At 44.0% G+C, this 16,677-nt stretch overlaps 1 protein-coding gene across 1 annotated transcript in view; it reads left to right on the forward strand.

Moving 5' to 3' along the window:
• The window catches only part of LOC140573531 (inactive phospholipase C-like protein 2), a 104,693-nt gene extending 88,016 nt beyond the window's left edge, over positions 1-16,677 (forward strand). Inside the window, exons 5-6 of the mRNA XM_072692939.1 lie at positions 6,876-6,985; positions 14,107-16,677. Coding sequence (XP_072549040.1) covers positions 6,876-6,985; positions 14,107-14,319 — 323 coding nt within the window. The 3' untranslated portion in view covers positions 14,320-16,677. The remainder of the gene's footprint in view (positions 1-6,875; positions 6,986-14,106) is intronic.

Below are 16,677 nucleotides of genomic sequence, written 5' to 3' on the forward strand. Positions count from 1 at the left end.
AGAATGAAAACAGCTGTAGTGGGGGTACATTAACTCCTGTGGACAGCATTTCAGCATTGGGTGCCTGGATGGCTTTTCTCCCCCCCTCTCTCTCTCTCTCTCTCTCTCTCTCTCTCACTCACACACACACACACACACACACACATACAAGGTTATCCATCATTTTGAGGCATCACAGGTGGGTTGACCTCCTAAAGCTTCTCTCAGAATTCATTCAGGCTCTCTCTCTCCTCTTTCTTTCATTCTCTCTCAGTCAGTCTCTCTCTCTCTCTCTCTCTCTCTCTCTCTCTCTTCCTCTCTCTCTTCCTCTCTCTCGCCTTCTCTCTCTCTCTCTCTCTTCCTCGCTTTCTCCCTAGCTATTTTTTGTCTCTAACTCTCTTTATCTCTCCATTCTCTCTCTCGTTTAATCAGTTCCAGCTCTATATTCCATATCTCTCTCTCCCCTTTCTCCCTCTCTCTCACTTTCTCTCCCTCCCCTTCTTTCTCACCTTTCTTTCTCTCCTTCCCTCTCTCTCTCTCTCTCTCTCCCTCTCTGTCTGAATCCCCCTTTTTCTTTTTCTTCTTTCTCTTTTTCTCAATCTCTGTCTCTCTCTCTTCCTCTCTGTCTTTATCTTCCTCTTTCTCTCGTCCCCTCTTTCTCCTTATCTCTCTCTCTCCCTGTCTCTTATCTCTTTCTCAGCCCCTCTTTCTCTTTATCTCTCTATCCCGCTCTCTTTTATCTCACTGTCTCTCCTCTCTTTCTCTCTCTCCCTCTCTCTCTCCGCTCTCTTACTGCCCCCCACCCGCGGTCTCATAATCTCATAAACGCAACTCAGATGCAGAACTTCTGTGTATACAAATGTGTGTGTGTGTGTGTGTGTGTAGAGAGTAGCAACTCTTCAATTTAAACCTCTTTTCCACCATAAAGATGCCCCCATTAGGTCCTGCATTGCCATGGCGATGCTTTCCTCGCGCCGCTGCTAAACAGAGAGAGAGAAAGAGAGAGAGAGAGAGAGAGAGAGAGAGAGAGAGAGAGAGAATATCAATAAGTAAACAAGTTCATCTCACTCCCCCGCCAGCTTCTCGCCCACTCTCTCTCTCTCGCTCTGTCTCTCTTTCTGTCTTGTTCTGTGTCTGAATCATCCTTTCTCTAATGATTCTCTCTACTGTGTCACAAAAATAGAGACTTATGGGAACACACTCTTGTTCTGTACAAAAAGGTCATTCTGAACGTTTTGTACATTTTCATTCTTACAACTTTTTACATCTTCCTCTCTCTCTCTCTCTCTCTCTCTCTCTCTCTCTCTCTCTCTTTCTTGGCTTTATCAGCATAGACAGTTAACAGTCATCGCCGGAGTGATTAAAACAAGACAAACTGGAGCTCTCTCTCTCTCCAAGCTCTCTAATATTCCCGTTATGCTAAAGGAAAATATAGGTTCTCTATTCTAGGGTCGCTGTAAAATGAACTTTTCAACACAACGCAAAAAGATTGGCGTGCTACGGAGTTCCACATACAAAAAAAGAGGACCTGCGTCTGTGGTCGAAGATCTCCACCCCACCTCATCTTCAACTCCCCAGATCATCCCCAAAGTATTGGCTGGAGAAGACACAGTTCCACTGCTCCACAGCTCAATGCTTAAAAGCCCTCTAGGCCACATGTCGATCTGCTCCAGAGTGTCCTATTCTTCTGTGTCAGCAATGGGTGCAGCTTTAAGTAGTATTAGTGGGCGTCCATAAACATTTGGACATGAAGTGTACGTGATATGATAACTCATATACATCTAAATGTGAATGTGCACATTAATACCATAGTTTGTAGTATTGATCTCTCTCTCTCTCTCTCTCTCGCTCTCTCTCGCTCTCTCTCTGCATATCTGGATTTGTCCATCTAAGTGTCACAGCTGCATGTCCCTAATTAGCTGTATGAGAGTGTGTGTATGCATATGTGTGTGTGTCTGTTAAAGGTGCCAGTAGCCTCAAGCAGCCCCTCTCCATTCCTATAAACACTTGAGCCTCCGTCCTCCTGTCTCTCCCTCTTCCTCTTCCTCCTGTCCTTCCTCACTTTCTCTGTTGTCTGCTGTCCTCTTCATCAGGGCTCTTCAGACGTCGGTGCTCCAGCGAGTCACATCAGCGATCGGAAGTCAGGCGCTTTCAAAAGATCCTTTTTTCACGCGATCACCGTTTCCATGGAAACCGTGTAGCCTGTCACTCAGCGGCATTATCTGTCATTAAACAGAGTCACAAACAGCACCCGTCAGAAATGCGAAGACACACACACACACACACACACACACACACACACAGCGATAGCTCCGACAGGTTAATTAGGTACAATTTACACCTTTGCCAGAGAAACCAGTTACCTATCAGTCTAACCTATTACACTACTCAGATCTCTCTCTCTCTCTCTCTCTCTCTCTCTTTGTTTTTCTTCCTGTCCCTTCTGTCTTCTCCCTCTCTCTCTCTCTCTCTCTCTCTTTCCTTTCTTGTGCTCACTCTACCATCACAGCTGCCATCCTACCCACCCAGGGAGAGTGAGGCCAGTTATGCTCTCTGGGACTCCCACAGATGGCAGTGACATCCCTGCATATCGAACTTGCCACCTCCAGACAATAGCGTCAGGGGACCAGTGGTTCCCTAGATCTGGGAGCAGGGTATACACTACAATGTGCAGGGCAGGGGGTCCACCAGGACCGTGAGTTGGGAACCACAGACTAAGACCGTTGTGCCACTCAGGATCTTTCACATAAAATTATTTTTGCATATAATTTTCCAGCCTTACGTCCATCCCTTAGAATTAAACAGGATATGTGTCTTATATATAAGACTGATGTATGTAGATAACCTCTGTTGTGATTGGATGTCTCATGTGGTCCCTCATTTAAAGAGCAGTTCTTATAACTTCAGAATAAATGGGCGGAGCACCATAACATAATGTGCCGGGTGCTTGTGAGGCTCGTAGATTAGCTCTTAGGCTAACATGTTGCCTTACTAGCCATGTTACCGCTGGCTACCTAGGGATGCTGCATCAGTGGCATGTGCACGTCTTCACCCTCCTAGTGTAGGGGGCATTGCTAGTGATAGGGGGAGTTCACATGAACAGGGACTGGGTAATTGACCTTCCAAATCGTGTAAAATCACCACGAAATAAACCCTAATTTTCACAGGTGCCTAAAAGCTTAGCACAGCACTGTAAATGTTAATGTTGGTTTTCACAACATCATTAAAGCTGGGCTGTGTTTGCAGTTTTCGTCTGAGCTGGAGAGTGAGTAGTGCTTTTTGAAACTTTGCCAATCTTCTCAAACTACATCAAACTCCCATTTCAGAAATGAGAGAAATTCGATTACCAAGATATAGACCCTTTCCAACGCAGACGCAGTGTGTTTGGCTCAGGTGTGTGAGGTGCTGTAAGGATGGTGTGTGTGTGTGTGTGTGTGTGTGTGTCTGTGTGTGTGTGTGAAAATGGCTGCATGAATCAAAGCCAAAGCAATAAATGTCTCCATTCTTTTGTGTCAGGAGGGCGCAGGCTGGTGTTTATGCCTCGCCGTGCGCCTCTGAATCAGTCCTTTCTGAAGGAAAAGGTTGCCGGTGTGGGTGTGGGTTGGTAGGAGTGAGGATGGTGTGTGTGCATGTGTGTGTATGAGGGGTCTCAGCTGTGAGTCTGTGGCAGGTGTTGAGACAAGAGAAGTATTTTGGCACTTTTAGCTCTTGCACTCAGACACAACCTGCCTAGAGACACTCTCTCTCTCTCTCTCTCTCTCTCTCTCTCTCTCTCTCTCTCTCTCTCACTCCCTATTCACTCTCTCAGCCTGTCTCTTTCTTTTTCCTCCCAATTATCCTCTCTCCTCTCTCTGTTTCAATTTTCCTCTGCTTCTCTTTTTCCTCTACCTTTCTTTCTTTATTTCTTTCTTGCTTGTTTTCATTCATCTTTCTTTCTTTTATCTTCCATCTTTCTTTATTTCTTGCTTGTTTTCATTCATCTTTAGTCCTTTTATTTTCCATCTTTCTTTTCTCTTTCATCTTTTTTTATTTTTTGCCTTTTTCTTTATTTTCTTTTTCTAGTTCTTTTCTCTTTCTCTCATGTTTTTTTCTTCTTTCTTGTCTCATCTTTATTTCTTCTCTTTTTCTTTTTGGCTTTCTTTTATCCTTATTTTCTCTTTCATCTTTCTTTTTTTTCTCTTTCATCTTTCTTTATTTTCTATATAATGTTTTTTTTTTCTCTGTTTCTATCCCCCTGTTTCGGTTTCTCTCTTTCTGTCTCTTCATTTTATTTCTGCTGCTTCCCTGTTTCCCCTGTCACAATCCCTCTTTTGTCTGTTTTTCTCTCTTGTCTTTTGTCTTTTACCCCTCACACTAAATGTTTAAATATTTGTGGACACCCCTTCTAATGACTGCATTCAGCTACTTTACATAGAATAGGACTCTCTAAAGCAGACAATCATGAATCTATGGGTCTAAAGTGGTGTGGTTTAAAGACGTGGTATAAAGCCAGTGGAAGTGTGTTTTCTGGAATGACAGTGGTGCTCCATCCAATACTTTTAGGATGAGTTGGAGTGGCGATCATCTAACATCCTGACCTCACTAATGCTTGTGTTGCTGGATGCAATCAGATCCTCACAACAGTGCTCCAAAATCTAGTGGACAGCAGAGACAGTTTATCTCTCCTTTTCTCTCTCTCTCTCTTTTGGTAGAAAATATTAACAGAAGACATTCATATGCCTGTATGTAAGATTTACGATCTGGCAGTTGGGCATGAACCCTTATCTAGCTGATTGGAGCCCACTACTGAGCCCTATCCAAACCACACAGAGAAAACAGTTAATAAAGCTCTTGATATTTGAGTTAAAGCTCTGTATTTCTGAGGAAGCCTCGGGGCAGGATTTATACAGAGCTGAAAAGAAAAGCACACAATCTGCTGAATGCGCTTTGTTTTCCTGCACGCTAGCTAAACAAAGGCAAAAAAAAGGCCCTCAACAACAAACCACAAACAGATTTTACTCTGGAAGCCATTAGGGAGCTCGCAGCCCGTTAAAACACAAGCCTGAATGAATCACTGATATCCACAGTGCATTTAGACGCAGTTTGATTTTGCCCAGTGACACAAAGAGCTTTTCCGAATCTGCTGACTATAGGAAGAGAGATTTCCAAGGACGTTGAAATGCACTCGAGTAGACAGTTCCCTTCCTGGACAGACTTTCCATACAGCTGCTCTTTCTGTTGTTTCAGACAGACACTTCAAGACCACTGAGAATGTCAAAGCTTTCATCTTTCTGAAATTGCGTTTCTTCAATCCGTCCGTCTCTTCTCCTCACCAAACGTTCACTCATCACAATTCAGCAGCACACAGCAGTATTTCATTACTGCGCTCATATAAAGAGACGCTGCTGTAAGTTTGTGTAATGCTGTTTGTATTGCAGTACCATTCTCCCGAAGCTCGCAGAGGCGTCAGGTTTGATGCAGCTTCAAACGACGAGCCTTTCATTCTAGAAACGCCTGCAGTCTAACAGCCAGAATGAACGTAGTAAAGTTATGAAACAGTTTGCTAGCATTTACGATAATAAGTGTTGTGCTAGCTCGCTTAAATTCGTCAGTTATGGATCAAATCCCATAAGATAGGCATAGAAATTATGCAAAGCATGCTTTCTATATAAACTAGACTAACAATTACTTCACGTTTTGGTGTCTCTGTCTTAAACACTGCATTTAGTGGATGTAGGGTGTCTGTTCTGTCCTGACGAAAGGGTTGCTAGATACGAAACTCAATGTCTCTACTAAAGATTTGAGACTCATACCTTAAGCCCTGAGACTTGACTCTGGAGAGACAAGACACTTCAACTGAGATTCCACTGAGACTTCCACCCTAGAGACTTGAGACTCAATCTGGACTTATACCCCTGAGACTTGCACCCAGGAGACTCGAGACTTAACTTGGACTCACACTCAGACTTAACTTGGACTTGACTTAGACTTTCACCCCAGAGACTCGAAACCCAACTAGAACTCGTACCCAGGAGACTCAGCTCAGACTTGCACCCCAGATACTTGAGACTTGATTCAGACTTTCACCCCAGAGACTCAAGACTCGACTCAGACCTGCACCTCTGAGACTCAAACCCCAACTAGCACATCACTCACACCCAGGGGTCTCTCCACTAATAACCCAGACACTCAAAACTGAAATCAGGCTCACAACTCCAAGACTAAAGACTCAACTGAGACTAGCACCCCAGATACTAAAGACTCAACTGAGACTAGCACCCCAGATACTAAAGACTCAACTGGGACTCACACCCCAGATACTAAAGACTCAACTGAGACTCACACCCCAGATACTAAAGACTCAACTGAGACTCACACCCCAGATACTAAAGACTCAACTCAAACTCTCCTCCCAGGGACTCACATTTTAATACATATATTAGCCCATTGACTGCATATATTAGGACGTCCGACATTCTGCAATCTACACTTACACTGTTGACATATTAGGATTTGGCTAATGGTTAATTCTGTGATCTTACCTGAGCACAGATTAATCACACCACATTGATCACTGCCAATCTTTCACCATTTGAGTCATCAATGTAGCAATAATGGATGCACAGATTGAATACAAGATTTTCCTGATTGTTAGTAAGAAGGCTGGGGAATCTAGTTTCCGTACACTTTACCCCCTAAAACACCTCAGATACCTTTTAAAACTTTTTTTTTTTATTTAAATTTTTTTTTTATAAAATTACTTTTTTGATGTTGTTTTATGCTGTTTGATCTACACTGTTGTATTGATTTTTATTTGCACACTGTGAGGCATTCAGAGCTGTGTGTTTCTGCATAAAAGGCACTGCATCACTAAATATAAGGATAAGGGAGTGATGCTAATAATGATGTTTGTGCAGGGTTGGACTTCCATGAGGACCTGCACCGCATCGGGGCTAAAGAGGGGCTGAAAGGCCGAAAGCTGCAGAAGGCCATGGAGAGTTATGCCTGGAACATTACTGTCCTCAAGGTGAGTGTGTGTGTGTGTGTCCTGTACCTGATCTGTGTGTAGTTGGGTCTGTTTAACCAAAATATAATATGTAGTATACACACTATTTGCACAGTGCATATGTGTATCGGCTGTGTGTGTGTGTGTGTGTGGCCTATCCAGACCCATCAAGCAAGCATAAATGTCCTGTCCTCAAATGCCCACACTAAATAGACTTTGTGACCACGCATGGCATATTAACAGTTCATTAGCGTCCACCTCCTCATGCATTAACCAGTTTCCATGCCACAGTTTAGCCTCAGCTTCACCACGTCCTGGCAGTTTTCCAGCAGCAGCAGAACACAACCACACAACACACCACAAGAGCGGGAATTAATCAGCGACGATGCTCCAGGGCCCTGCGGCCTGCCTCGTTCTCATCGCTAACACCACACTAATTAATCGGCGCTGATTGCTAACTGCATCATTAGACGTCTTTATTGGTGGTCACAGCAACAAACACAAGTGCAATCAGCTTTCTCCTCTCTTTCCTTTAACCTCCCACTCCTTCCTTCTGCTAATTTAGGCACACATGCTAAATAATTCTAGGCCTGCCTTTGCTTCTTTTTTCCCCCTGTTTTTCTCCAGCAGCGGAGTCCGTCAGAAAGCCTGATTCCCAGGAGGTTTCAGAATCTGGAAGTTTTTATTTATTTTTTAATTACAGTTCTGCAATTAAAAATGTAGCTGCCAGTGGCACTGTTTAAATTCTGTAATCTCTAGTTTGGGAACAGAACATTGGTATGACTTACATTATATCACATTAGCAAAAGTTTGTGGACGCCCCTTCCAGCTGAATGCATTCAGCTACTTTAAGGTGTTCCCATTGTTGACACGGATGTGAAAATGTACACACACAGCTTGCTCAGTCCCTGTAGAGAAGTATTGCCAATAGAATAGGACTCTCTGGAGCAGTTGAGACTCAGGCAGGGTATAACATAGGTGGGCTAGAGGGGAATAAACCCCCTCCAGCATTGAACTGTGGAGCAGTGGAACTGTGTTCTCTGGATTGATGGATGGTGCTCCATCCGATACTTTTGGAAGATACTGAGTTATTGGAGTGGGTGATAAGGTGGGGTGGTGATCATCCAACATTCTGACCTCAGTAACACTCTTGTCGCTGAATGCAATCAAATCCTCACAGCAATGCTCCTCCAAAATCTAGTAGTAAGCCTTTTTCCCTGGACAGTAGAGGCAGTTACTGCAACAAAAGCAGGATCAACTGTTTTAATACCCTTAATTTCAGAAGAAACAATGAATGAGCAGGTGTCCCAATACTTATGTCCATATATTGCATGTCCGTGAATGAGAGATTAGTTCTTTGCTAAAGAAGCTAGCACAATTGTGTAACTTTTTTTAGCCTGCGAGCTAAGCTAATGCTAGCATTGCAGCAATCTCCACTGCACTGTCCCAGCTAGCGCAGTGTAACACTTAGCAGTTGCTGCGTTTAGACTGATGGTTTAGCAGTCATTTGAGTAATGAGGCTGCAGATTAGAGCTGACTTTGTTAGCAGTGTTTAGCCTTTAGCGGTTGTTGCTGTTAGATGCTGCAGTATCCCTCCTCCGTCTCTTCTCCTCCCCTACCCCTCACACACGCCCAAACAGGTTTCTTATCCATACCCTTCTAATGGGCATTTTCCCAATATGCTCAGAGGGTGAGAGAGCAGCAGATATGGAGGGTGGGTATACTCTTCAATGATCAGGCAAAAAGGCTGCTATTTCATGGAGCTTCTTTTATACTGTATAGTGACAGGCAGTATGGGAGCACCCAGAATCGTTCAGGCTGGTGGAGCTTCGGTGCAGTGATGAGGCAGATTGGTATCTTAATGAAGCTGTAATTTAATCAGAGGCATTGAGACGTGAGCTCTATATGGAACTGAGAGACTATGGACTCTCACTTCTACTCCCACTCTAAGCTCTACATAAATCTCTCTCTCTCTCTCTCTGGATGTGTCCCTGGCTCTCTCTTTGTCTCACATACAGGAAGAATCTGTGTGTTCGACTTGCACCGACTGTATGCAGTCTATCTAACTTCATACCTATTCAACTGGCAGCTCAGCTAGCTGGCTTCAGGCAGAGCCACAGTGTTCCTGGATTACATCCCAGAGAAAGAGAGAAAGAATATGGATTTTTAATTTTTTTACGTACCCAGCAGTGTAAATCACACTCTTCACAAACAGTTTGTCATGTGACTGCGTGAGCTTATCCCCTGCATGGCTAAAAAACTTCTCATGCGAGAACGGCTCCTTGTTTGCAGGTGTTCCTGCATGGTGAAACGCCATGACTCCTGAAAGTACCGTTCTTCCCTGCTTGAGCGTTTGTATCCAAGGAAGATAATACACAGCAATAAATGGGTGAACTGAGGTCCTAGCATTATGTAAATTGCATTATGATAATAGGCCCCTCTCTCAAATGATCCGGACTTGTGTACTCAGGACAAGTGTGAAAGTGCCTTTGGTAGTATTTTCATGTCCTCTTGAAGTAGCCGTTACATGAAGCAGCCGTTTGCTAGTATGCTGGGTGTTTTTGGGCAAGTATGCTGTACATTTTAGAGGTGGAAATACAACAAGAAATGGCACTGTTGTTGATTGACAGAGGAAAAAGAGACGGAGAATAAGATTAGTTATTATTAGAAATAAGAGGAGTGAGTGTGACAATGTGGGATTCACAGTTAGCCTTGTATACGCTACCTAAGCACACACACAGCATCTCCGCTTGGGGTGATACGGCTTGCATGCATCCAAAGGCCGAGACAACCACATTGACCATTTGTGTTGGACACAGATGGAATTTCACCTCCACCTTTAACCCATTCGTGCAGCGAACACACACACATACACACTTACAGCGATACAGTGAGCCTATGTGCCTAGGGCGCAGAGAGGGTTAGAGGCCTTGCTCAAGGGCCCAACAGGGGCAGCTTAATGAACCTGGGTATCAAACCCACTACCCTGCAAACAATAACCACTGAGCCACCACTGACTGATCTGCTGTATCCGTGTATATGTGTTATGTAAGCAGTTGGAGAGATTATTTATTACCTGTTTCAAAATGTACTGTGTAACCTAATCCAAAGGATTGCTGTAATACTGTAATCTGATTCATTTTATTTCCTTTTGGATTACTGGTCTTTTTTTTTTTTTACCAATTTTCCTCCCCAATTTTAGATGACCAATTACACAACCCCCTCGTTAGTGCTCTCCCACTACCGCATGTAATGCTTCCGACACTGGAAGGGTTGACATATGCCTCCTCCGACACATGCACAACCAGCCATCACCTCTTTTCCAACTGCTGCTGGTGGAAAGACTCAGAGGAAAGTGCCAGGTACTCGTTACACTGATGTGGGGAAAGAGTGAGCCATCTACCCACCCGGACAGAGCAAGGTCAATTGTGCTTTCTCAGGCTCCGGCTACTGATGGCAGGTAGCATGACCCCTGAATTACCAGTCTTATACTTAAATACAGTTATACAGGACGGTTTTCATCTAACACTTGGAAAAAGCACATTCACACTATAAGGGGTGTAAGTATCTGAGCGACTCTGACTTTGTGATGGTTAGATCAGTGGGCCAGAACATCTCCAAAACAACAGGCAGGTCTTGTTCGGTGTACCCAGTATGCAGTGGTCAGTACCTACCAAAAGTGCTTAAAGGAAGACTAGCTGGTGAACCAATGACAGGGTCAGTGGTACCCAATGTTCATTGATTTGCATGGGGAGCTAAAGCTCCGGTCAGATCACATTTCATCTCCGCAGTGAAGACAGAGTTGAAGCTGAGTTAAAGAGTCGAAGCCTCTGTCTCTGTGACGGAAGCCCAGTATGTCAGTGTTTTTAGCTCCTCACACAAGGCTGTGTGAGTCACGCCCACATGCATAATTCAACTGTTTAAAAATATATCATTTATTTATATCAGAAGACTTGTCTATATAGGTCAAGGATCCTGCTCTACTGCTATAAACGCTTGGCTATACGCTGCAGCAGCCAGAAGACAGGTCAGGAATTCAGACTGCACTGCACTGCGCACATTACAGCTAATGTAGGTGTAACAGCTTATCCTGTTACAGCCAAGTCTGCTCTTCTCCACTCCTCTCTGCTCGTCTCCACTCCTCTCTGCTCTTCTTTTTTCCTCTCTGCTCGTCTCCACTCCTCTCTGCTCTTCTTTTTTCCTCTCTGCTCGTCTCCACTCCTCTCTGCTCTTCTTTTTTCCTCTTTGCTCCTCTACACTCCTCTCTGCTCTTCTTTTCTCCTCTCTGCTCTTCTCCTCTCCTCTCTTCTATTCTCTACTCCTCTCTGCTCTTCTTTTCTCCTCTCTGCTCTTCTTTTTTCCTCTTTGCTCCTCTCCACTCCTCTCTGCTCTTCTTTTCTCCTCTCTGCTCTTCTTTTTTCCTCTTTGCTCCTCTCCACTCCTCTCTGCTCTTCTTTTCTCCTCTCTGCTCTTCTTTTTTCCTCTTTGCTCCTCTACACTCCTCTCTGCTCTTCTTTTCTCCTCTCTGCTCTTCTTTTCTCCTCTCCTCTCTGCTCTTCTCCTCTCTTCTTTTCTCCTCTCTGCTCTTCTTTTCTCCTCTCTGCTCTTCTTTTCTCCTCTTTGCTCTTCTCCACTCCTCTCTGCTCTTCTTTTCTCCTCTCTGCTCTTCTCCACTCCTCTCTGCTCTTCTCCTCTCCGCTCTTCTTTTCTCCTCTTTGCTCTTCTCCACTCCTCTCTGCTCTTCTTTTCTCCTCTTTGCTCTTCTCCACTCTTCTTTTCTCTTCTCCACTCCTCTCTGCTCTTCTTTTCTCCTCTCTGCTCTTCTCTGCTCTTCTCCTCTCTGCTTTTCTCCTCTTTGCTCTTCTCCACTCCTCTCTGCTCTTCTTTTCACCTCTTTGCTCTTCTCCACTCTTCTTTTCTCCTCTCCTCTGCTCTTCTTTTCTCCACTCCTCTCTTCTCTGCTCATCTCCTCTTCTTCTATTCTCCTCTCTGCTCTTCTTTTAGCTTTTCTTCTGTTCTCTCCACCTTTCTTATCTTCTTCTCTGCTCCTCTTCTCTTTGCTCCTCTTCTTTTCTCTACTCTTCTCTCCCAGCTGTTCATGATAAAGAATAAATAAGGCCAGCCTGTGCTCTCATTACCTGTGTGTTCTGAGTTAGATACAGTGGAGGTGAGGGCACTCTGACCATGCATGCTGTGTCCTTCACCATCTAGTGCCTTTTTTTTGGTATGGTATTATTTCAATTCCAGATTTTGCACTCAACGGAAATGACATGCTATGACAAAGGGAAAAGCCGCTGTCACAAGGTCTGGTTCGCTCAGCAACCTATATTACCATAACTAGCAGAGTCTGGAGGTGATGAGCTGCTCTCCAAGTATCAGCAACATATTCTCCTAAAGTAGCGTCATTTACCCTTTTGCCAGCTTTGACTAGAGCTTTCTCTAGTGGACTTTAAATATAACTGGCCCAGACTGTGATGGAACAGTTTAGGGATTTTGGAATTGGCCCATTTCCCAGCTTTGTTTTGGTTCTTCTTGTTGTTGTTGTTTTTTTTTTGTTTGTTTGTTTTTTTGCAAAAGGAACAACAGTGTTTGAGGGTCATAGTTAATTTTACCAAACTCTCCTTATTCAACTATGACAAGGAAAATAGAGCTTGACATTCCAGGATCCCTTTAAGATACACCCCTTTTTTTGAACTGCTATTAATAACTACCCAGGAACATTGCTTAGTCACCCAGTGGATAGACTTACCTATATGGGCATTTCAGAGACCTGCGCTAGAATTCCTCGTCTTCCACTCATTCACAGCACTTCTGGGGCCCAAGACTAGGCCACTGCAGCCTGAGCTCAAGCTGTGAATCTCCTGAGGGTTTCCCCCCGCTTTTCAGACCGCCTGCACTTGAAGGCACTTCACCAAAGTCAGTTGTGTCCTAGGCCCACTTTTACGATGCTTTCTAGAGCTGAGGTGGCCCAGTGTCCTTGCTGAGAGAGCTGAGGGAGTGTGTGCGTACCAGTGTTGTGTGTGTGTGCGGTCAGGATTTAAGGCGCCTCTATTAATTAGTCCCAGGCTGAACGCCACGCTCAAGGACATACTTTCTGATTTACTCACAATGCGGACACATGCATACAAGCACACACACACACTTCCATTCATTCAGTTAATAACACATGCTCACCAACCCACTGACACCTCCTTTTTATGACACCCACAGACACACACTCAAATTCCACACACACTCGGAACGTCCGCTCTTGGCTGCTTCCTCCTTCCGCTGTCTTAAGGCGTCCCTCCATCTCTGGAGTGTTCCCAGAGAGAGTAGAGGATTTATGAAGGACATACAGGAGGATTCTAAGTCACTGCTGCTGCTGCTGCACTGGAGCTGGGCCGCTGTCCGCAGTGTTGCAGTCTAAACAGCCAGAGTTTTTTGTTTTTCAGTGACCCCTGCTGGCCAGAGACACACACTGCAGTGCAGTGACTATTCTAGGCTGATGTCTGTCCTTTTGAAAATAATAGATTTCCCTTGGAATGAATCTTACTTGACCTTTTATAGACACTATTATTAACCCTTTATTCTACTGTATTGTTGTAGTGTTGTTATGCTATTTGCAATTATGCACTGTACTACTTACATATGCACTATGCCCAAATGTTTGTGGACACCCCTTCTAATGAACGCATTCAGCTACTTTAAGTTGCACTCATTGCCGACACAGATGTGCAAACGCACACACACACACACACACACACACAGACAGATTGTTTAGTCCCTGTCGAGAAGTATTGCCAATAGAATTGGACTCTCTGCAGCAGATGAACATGAAACTATTAGCACCATGTCTGATGCCAGGCGTGGGCTAGAGGGTTACAAAGCCCGCCAGTTTTCAGCTGTGGAGTAGTGGACCTGTGTTCTTTGAATTGATAAGGATCAGCTTAAAAAAGCCAGGGTCACCCCTGGAGCAGAGAGGTTTAGGGGCCTTGCTCAATGGCCCAACAGTGGCAGCATAGCAAACTTGGGTATTGAACCCACAACCTTGTGAGTTTCCCACTGAGCCACTACTGCCCCAATAGAGAAGTACACATTAATGTCAATGTGAGTAATATTCCATCTCTCTCTTCCTCTGTCTGTCTTTCCCTCTTTCTCAGGGCCAGGCGGACTTGTTGAAGCATGCTAAAGGCGAGGCGATGGACACTCTGAGGCAGATCCAGTGTGCGGCTCACTCCTGCGGCCTGGCCAAGAACGGAGCGTCCACGTCCCCCGCCTCACCCCTCCTTCCCCCTCACCCACGACCCCATGGTCCCCTTCTCACCATCCCGGAGACAGAGCCGCCTGACACGGAGCCCAGTACACCTCACTGACACACACAGAAACAGAGAGAGAGAGAGAGAGGGAGTGAGAGAGAGAGAGCGAGGGAGTGACAGAGAGAGAGTGTTTAGAATTTCTGACCTCATGAAAGTGGGAGAAAGCAGAGAACAAAATGAGAAAAGACTGAGGAAGCAGGAGCGGGGAGTGATTTTAACCCATTGAAGTTTAGAGTCATTACTATTCAGATGTAATCACATAATTAATAACGTGGTGAGTCATACAGTGAGTTACCGTTATATTCAGTACAGTCCAGGTTCAAGACTGTTATGACTGTTGACATTTGTTTTGATGTCAAGAAATGATAAAAAAATGTGGTAAAATAATAAAGAAGACGATAAACATGTGGAATGGACTGAAAGACTGGAAGCCGTAGCTGTAACAGTGAGTGAGACAATAATAATGAGTATAAAATTACATTGTGTGTTCGTTATCGCTATCAATAACAGTGACTTCTAAGGGTTAAACGACTCAACTGGCCTGCACAGCTCTGAACTATGAGTAGAGGTACCTAGTAGAAGGCTACATAAGGCTAATTCACAAGTTCTAGCTAAAAACAGCTACGAACAAAGGCTCCCTCTCAACAAGCAGTCTTCTGTCTTCAATGAATTCCAGTTAACTTCAAATTAATTCAGGCAATGACTAAATTCGTCATGATTTCAAGCATTCAGGGCAGACCTAGGTCACATATATTAAACATTAAACGTTGAACCTGAATCTGCTTTTAGCCCCAAAAAAAAAGAAACAGTGGGATATTTTGAGCTAAAATTAGATATTTAAGTAATTAAAAGCCACAACGTCATATAAGACTCGGTTTAGTCAGTTTTTGTATTTTACAAACTCATTTTTTATGCAACCTTTCTGGAGCAAACTGCTAGGAAACCTTTATAGATGCATTCCTCGCTCTCTCCGTTCTCAAGTTCCTGCGAGTTTGTTCTTGCACACTAACACGTTAAAGGAATGCAAGTCCATTCTTCATGTTCCAGAGTTTGGTCTCTACACTGGAACTTAAATCTTGAGCTCAGTGTAAACCCAAACCCTTAAATCCTGCTTTTCATGTTATACCCTAGTCGTAACAGCAGTGCAAATGCTATCATTTAAACTATGCTGTAACTTAAACTAATTAGCATGCATTACTAGGCTACTAGGGGGGCTCCGATCTTGGCTGCTACTGACTGTGCTACCAAAAACGAGCCTCTGTAGTAGCCTATAAAGAGAAATAATGAGTTTAATTTATATACAGCCTTTTTTCCACATACCCAGGGTCGCTTCACTTAAACTTTGTACAGCAAAACAACAGCAATAACAAGGATAACTGCGAAATGAGTTATAGCTGCATTAAAACTTTTTTTTTACCACTAGGTGCTATAGAAAACATTTAAACCGTCGAATGGTACTTTTAGGTGTCATGGGCCTTTATATAACCATGGTCTTTACTAAAGAACTCCCTCTTTCTAGGGTGTGCACAATCACCCCAAAACAAAGCTGTGTAGGCCAGGGATGTCTCTCCAATCTACAGTGAAGACAGGACTATGCCAGTGGTAAATAATGTAGTTGTGCAGAGAAAGGACTCATATAGCGAGCAGGACAAGTAATAAATAAAACATAAAGATGTACCTCCTCAGACACACACACACAAAAATATTGATACACACACACACACACATTCACACAGAGTCATCAATTCCACCAAACAAATGACTTTTCTGTGTCCCTTCGGCTCCCCCTGCTGGTCCGGATGATGTTTGGGGGCCTGTGCACATTTGTCAGGCTGTTTTATTCTGTTTTATTTTACATTTACACTTTCAGACTTTTCTCCAGGGGTACTGTGTGTATGTGTGTGTGTGTGTGTGTGTGTGTGTGGGAGAGTGTTGTCTGTCTTATTTTGAGTTTTGGTGTGGAGATGGATTGGGGAGGGGGTGGGGCAAAAAAAAAAAAATCACCATAGGGCCATAGTGTTTAAACTGGAACTCGGACTCCTTCTTTTTCTTGCGATGGACTCAACACAAAGAACTCTGGGAAATCTTTGCTGTCAGTCAAACTTCAAGCAGCACTGAGAATAAGAATAAGCAAATAAATTCTGTGTAATTTTAGAACTAATTAAAGGACACTTTACAGTCTAGCTCAGAACACTTCACGTCTGAGAAAGTACGCTGTCTGTGAACGAAGTGACTATTGTAATTACTACTGTTATTATTGTGGGTAGGTATATGAATTAATATTGCAGTTATTTTATAATCATGAGCTGTGCATACACAGTGATGTCATGCTGTACCTGTGGTCCGTCGGTTGAGAACTCACTGGAAGGGGAAAGGTCTATGGTGAAGAGATGAATGTGGGGTTGGGGGGGGGGA

This window comes from Salminus brasiliensis, chromosome 12 (assembly GCF_030463535.1).
Source record: "Salminus brasiliensis chromosome 12, fSalBra1.hap2, whole genome shotgun sequence".
Lineage (NCBI taxonomy): Eukaryota > Metazoa > Chordata > Actinopteri > Characiformes > Bryconidae > Salminus > Salminus brasiliensis.